The sequence below is a fragment of the Temnothorax longispinosus genome, chromosome 7, assembly GCF_030848805.1.
Source record: "Temnothorax longispinosus isolate EJ_2023e chromosome 7, Tlon_JGU_v1, whole genome shotgun sequence".
In the NCBI taxonomy this organism is placed as follows: Eukaryota; Metazoa; Arthropoda; class Insecta; order Hymenoptera; family Formicidae; genus Temnothorax; species Temnothorax longispinosus.
In genome coordinates, this window is record NC_092364.1 from 7,499,401 (window position 1) to 7,505,677 (window position 6,277).

Here is a 6,277-nt window from a genome sequence, read left to right on the forward strand (position 1 = left end):
GTACATGAAAACAATATTTGGAAATTAGTTTTTTTGTAAAAATCAATGTGTGTGTGTGTGTGTGTGTGTGTGTGTGTGTGTGTGTGTGTGTGTGTGTGGGTTGTGTGTTTGTTTTACCAATTCTGGTAGAAATATCAGTCAGGATGAAAGTATTAGTCTGTCTTGTCCTAAAAGTAATAATTGTTATTGGTATAAATTTGTATTTATTACAGAAGTCTAGCAACGTCCGAAATATGAACAGGCGGCAGCGACATATAAGAAGCCTATACTAGACCGACTTGCACTATAATAACAAATTTATTAAATGTTTGCCATAAATGTTTCTCTGAGTAGTAGTACTTCTTTCTCAATTTTATAGCAAATATCAAAGTATTACTTACTTTTCTTTTATTAATTTTTTATTTTTGCTTTTTCATAGAGGAAGCTTTTGTTTTCGTGACTTTCGTATATGAACCTTTGATTGCGTAAAGTTGGGTCTAATCTGAACCAAATTTAAATGAATTATATATGAAATAAGGGTAGAAGAAATTAAAGAAAAGATTGTTTTTTGAGTTTTTGATGCTAATATGTTCAGAGTGTTCTAAAATGTTGAAACATTGCATTAAAAAAAGACGTCAGTATGTATGTGTGTATGTGGCAGATTTTTTAGAAATGTCCGTTGTTGCTCTAACTTTCACAAATATTGAGATATTGGGCTGTTTTTTTTTTTTTTTTAATTGATAGAGTATTATTTAAGGAAGGTTGGTATTGAATTTGGCGATGATTGGTAAAGGAGTTCTTTTTAAAAAAAATTTTTGAATTTTTTTAGAAATGTTCGTGGTTGCTATAACTTTTGTAAATTTTGAAATATAGGGCTATTTCTAATTTTATTATATTCTTCAGTCTTTTCTACCCCTATTTCATATATAATACTTTAAGATTAGGTTGATTATCGGTATATCTAATAATCGGTAAAAGAGTTTTTCTTTATAAAATTTTGAATTTTTTGAGGATCGGTGAAGGAATTACCGATTTCTGCTTAAAAAGTGTATAAAATGTACATGTAATTTTATATAGAGTATCATTAAAATAAAGTTGTTTTGAATTTTGCAAGGGTCGGTGAAAGGATTATCGATTTTTGCTTAAAAAATGTGTGTTATTTAATGGATAAAATATCATTTAAGAAAGGTATTGAATTTGGCGAGGCTCGGTGAAGAAGTTACCGATTTTTGCTTAAAGAGTTACATGCATTAGTTATACATGTAATTTTATATAGAGTACTAGCTGGTTATCCGGGAGTCGTGGCAATTAAACCCATCCTCGAAAAATGAATTGAATTTTTGAATCGGTTTAAAAAAAATAAATTGTTATTGAAAAATAATATCCATCGTGGCAATTAAACCCATCATCCTCGAAAAATTAATAAAATTTTTGAACCGTTTTTAACTAAATCGATAAGTCGGTAGATTAATGCAAAACCATTCCCCCGGAAAACTCTACCCCCGTTTCATATATAATTCTTTAAGATTCGGTCAATTATTTCCCAAAAAATTAAAAAAATTTCGAATACCGGTTCCCAAAAAAATCGATAACGAAAAACTATACAGTTTATAGCATTCCCCGGGAAATTCTACACCTGTTTTATATACAATTTTTTAAAGCGACGTTTACAATGGCAGCAGGAGTATACAGTACGTAAGATGTAAGCAGTAAGCTATTGACCAACCATAGTCGATTATTCTTGAATTGTAAAAATCCCATTAGTCAATAACTTACTGTTTACGTCTTACTGTATACTCCTGCTACCATTGTAGACGACGCTTAAGATTCGATAATTTATTTCCCAAAAAATTCGAAAAATTTTTTATACCGATTTCCAAAAAGATTGGTAACAAAAAATTATACATTTTATGGCACTCCCCGGAAAATTCTACCCCTGTTTTATATACTTTTGGTAAAAATTCGGTCGAATAGTTTAAGAGTGTATAAAGAACAGACATACAGACATTATATTTTATATATACACTTTTTAAGCAGAAATCGGTAATCCCTTTACCAATCCTCAAAAAATTCAAAATTTTATAAAGAAAGAACCCTTTTACCGATTATTAGATATACCGATAATCATGTTACATTTACATCTTATACACTTTTTAAGCAGAAATCTGTAACCATTTCATCAATCCTCGCGAAATTAAATAACAATCTTTCTTTAATGATACTCTATCCATCAAATAACTTAAGGTAGATTGAGGCAAATCGGATTAATATATAAATTTTAAGACAATTTTTGTTAGTGTTTTATTTTAAACGAGCTATTTTATCGTGCTAATTAGTAATCCGATTTGCCTCGGTCTACCCTATACATTTTTTAGGCAGAAATCGGTAACCCTTTTACTAATCTTTGCCAAATTCAAAACAACCTTCCTTTAATGATACCTTATATATAAGATTACATGTATGACTTGTACACTTTTTAGACAAAAATTGGTAACCCCTTCATCGATCATTGCCAAATTCAACACCAATCTATCTTTAATGATACTCGATCCATAAAAAAAAGTGTGCAAGTAGAAACTTGCACATTGCTTCTTCATAGTTTTTAAGTGTGCAAGTAGAAACTTGCACATTGCTTCCTCATAGTTTTTAAGTGTGCAAGTGAAAATTTGTACATTGCTTTCTCATAGGTTTTAAGTGTGCAAGTAGAAACTTGTTTAAGTGAGCAAGTAGAAACTTGTATATTGCTTCTTTATAGTTTTTAAGTATGCAAGTAGAAACTTGCACATTGCTTCCTCTATGAGGAAGCCAAATTAATAAATATCTACTAATAATTACGCATAAAAAAACAGGCTTCCTCATATTTTAGTTTATATTAATATCGATCTCAAGATCTTAGAAAGTTATCTTTCAAATTTTTATTATTTACAGGCATAGGTATAGGTAATTACTAATTACCTAATCTTAATTTAGAAATTGTTTATGTTGTAAAGAGAAAAATCATTGTTATGTTAAAAACTTTCGTTGATTATATGTTTGTATAATTTATGTTCAAAATAATTTAAACTGCCCAGAAGTATTATATAATTATTTGAGAAAAATATTTTTGTCTTCAAGCAATTATCAAGATTGATAAAACGTTTTGCTACTTTGATTATGTTTGTTTTTATTTTATTTTTTATTATGTTACAATCAACTCTGAGTCTTGTTACAACCAGCCCTAGGGATAGGGACAATAGATATCAAATTTTGATTTTCATAAAATTTTATTTTTCTATTTAATTATAACATGTGGTTAGATTTTACCTATCTCATAATGTAGAAAGAATGTGTTTACTTTATAAAGGAGAAAAAGTTTTTATATGCAAACAAGCAAATGAAAAATATTGATGTAAATAAGCAAATGTTACGTTTGTTTTTCCTGGTTTCCATAATATACAGGATGGTCACTTAACTTGAGCATTTGAAATATTTCATTTATTTTTGATGATACAAAAAAATGTCTAGGCAAAAATTTGCACTGTTTGAAGGGTCAATTATGATAACAGAAAAAGTTTTTTTTCATGATTATTTTTTTAGGAATATTAAGATCAACGTCACTTTTTTAAGTGAAACCATATGTTTTTGTTTGCGCCACTTTATGGCCAAAATCGAGGAGTTTAGAGACTTATGACAATATGATCTTCAAATAATTTAAAACATAAAAAATTACGTATGTTTGAGGATAACAGAGATGTCAAAATTTTATGCTTTTTGATACAAAAATTTCTTTTTAAGCTCCTGGTTCCTCACGGCTCCTGGGTCTTATATTATAGTCATCCTTGTTTGATGATGTTAGAAGCGAAAAAACATATGCCGAGAATTATTGCGTTATACGTTCAAATAAAGAGATATACTCACAAAATGACATTTGTAATCAATTTAGCACACTTGTAAAATTAATAAAAAAGAAAAGATATTAGAAAATATATCTTAAACAGAAAGCTTTTATTCTCTATGTCAAGTTAGTTTTGCGGCTATTTATTGATTGTTCCAGTAAAAGAAAAGTGTTCGGACAATTTTACAAACGTGTTGAACCAATCACAAGTGTCATTTTTTAGGTGTATCCTTTTATTTGAATGTAACATAAGAATTCTTGGCATTTTCTCGCTTTTCACGTTATCAAATAAGGATGACTATAGCGAGGGACCAGGAGCCTTAAAAATAAATTTTTATGTTAAAAAGCATAAAATTTTGACTTTTCTGTTTTTCTCAAACATACGTAATTTTTTTACGTTCTAGATTATTTGAAGCTCATGTTGTCATAGGTGTATGAACTTTTTTGAAGTCGGCCATTAGCGCAAGCAAAAACATGGCATATGGTTTCATTAAAAAAAATAATTTTAATTTTGATATCTCGAAAAAAATGACTTTAAAAAAACTTTTTCTGTCATCATTCTTTGTCATAACAATAGAGAATTTATACAAACATAAATTACAGTATAAAATGAAGTTAGAGACTGTCGTTAGAAGGCTGCCACGTAATGTTGGTTAAATAGATTACGCATCATTAACCGTGACAACTCTTACAGCCCCATCTTAATTTTGACAAACTACTTGTTTCAGATACTTACATATACTAAAAATCTTTAATTTTATTTAGGTATTTTTATCTGTAAGTTTGGAGGTGCTCATAAAAAGTTTGAATTACATTTAACTAAAACATTTAATTATATTTAATTCTGTTGTAAATATTAAATATTTTTATATATTTGATTTCGTATATAATTGTATTAAGCTTTATACAATAATTTAATTTTATAAATAATAAATTTTTTCTGATAAAATAATATCTAATTGTAAGAATTAATTTGACGGAAAAAATAGCGCCTTATACATTCTTATTAAACTAAATCTTATCTTTAGTCATTATACTAAATTAATAATACTCTGAATCATAATTAATTTTATTTAAAAAATTAAATTACTCTTACTTTAGAAAATTTTAATTCCAATTTTTTAATTTTGTATAGTTTGAAAATATTAATATATCTGTAGTTTAAAAGTATTGGTATTACCTTCACGACCCAGCAAAATATGAAAGTTACCAATAAATGGCAATGTTCTTGGTCCTGGTAAATTATTTAATCTTTTAATAAAAAACACTTTGTGGCAGCAGTACCAAAGAAAGTAACTTATAACAACAATTGCCAGAGAAATCAATATACCATTTACAAACAACATTGTAGTAAGTAATAATCAATGCAAAGTATTAATGCACTTTATATGAATGCTACTACCAAATGAGGATATCGTTGACTTGGTGATCCTTTTATTATGTTTCCCCACTCAAGCTAATGATTCTGACGTTTATCAACACACTCTTGCGTGAATCTTTTTTTTAAGAATACGTAATATTTATCAAAGTAATTTGATGTGCTAAAGTTGAATTTGTTTTCACAATTTTGCTATCGCATTAAAAAAAAAATTGATGCAAAATGGTCAAAAAATGATAATTTTGACGATATTTATTGGAAATAAAGTAAATTAATTTTTATATTTTTGCTTATTTAAAAGTATATTTTTTTTATAAATAAAATCTTTTATAAATAAATTTTTTTTGTTTTTATATTTTTTTAATACAGTTAAAATATAATAAAGATCGTCTCTACATGATGCAATGCTAGAAATATTTAAAATACTTAAAATAATATAACGTATTATTATTCTTTATATTTTTAATTAACAAGAGCTTAACTACGAAAATAGTTTTAGTAGGTATTGTACGATACAAAATAATATACAATACACAAAATGATGTATATTATAATATAGTAATAATATACGTGTATGTATTTATTTTAATACAATCTGGATACGCCTAGTTTCTGTACGCCAGGTTGGTTTAAGACAGCTTTATACAATATAAAATTTAGATGGATGGAATCCGCGGCAAAATAGCGAAATTGTATGTTTCATTTATGCAATACTAAAACTATTTTTTAAACGCTTGTTAGTTAAAAATATAAAAAATAATAACGTATAATACAACATTGTTGTTATTGTTGTTATTGTTATTATTATTATTACTATTATTATTATTATAATATACTATTTTACACATTAGATTTTTCTACAGTATATATAGACACAAGTATAATAATTATTCTTGATTTTACTGACAACTACAAATTGGCGTTGACTTATGGGTTATCAAATCTTTTGGGGGACGCATGTATACTTGAAGCTGTTTCTTTACCTTTGAAAAAATTAATTTTTAACAAATTTCTTCATGGAAGAAAAATCAGCTAATCTAGTCGTA

General features: G+C 27.1%; 1 protein-coding gene across 3 annotated transcripts in view; it reads right to left on the minus strand.

Annotated features, from left to right (window-relative positions):
- Positions 1-5,265, minus strand: part of LOC139817037 (cytochrome P450 4C1-like) — a 40,618-nt gene extending 35,353 nt beyond the window's left edge. For all 3 annotated transcript variants that reach the window (XM_071784866.1, XM_071784865.1, XM_071784864.1), the window contains exon 1: positions 5,034-5,265. In XM_071784866.1, the coding sequence (XP_071640967.1) occupies positions 5,034-5,199 (166 nt within the window). In that variant the 5' untranslated portion in view covers positions 5,200-5,265. The remainder of the gene's footprint in view (positions 1-5,033) is intronic.
- Positions 5,266-6,277: the final 1,012 nt, after the last annotated feature.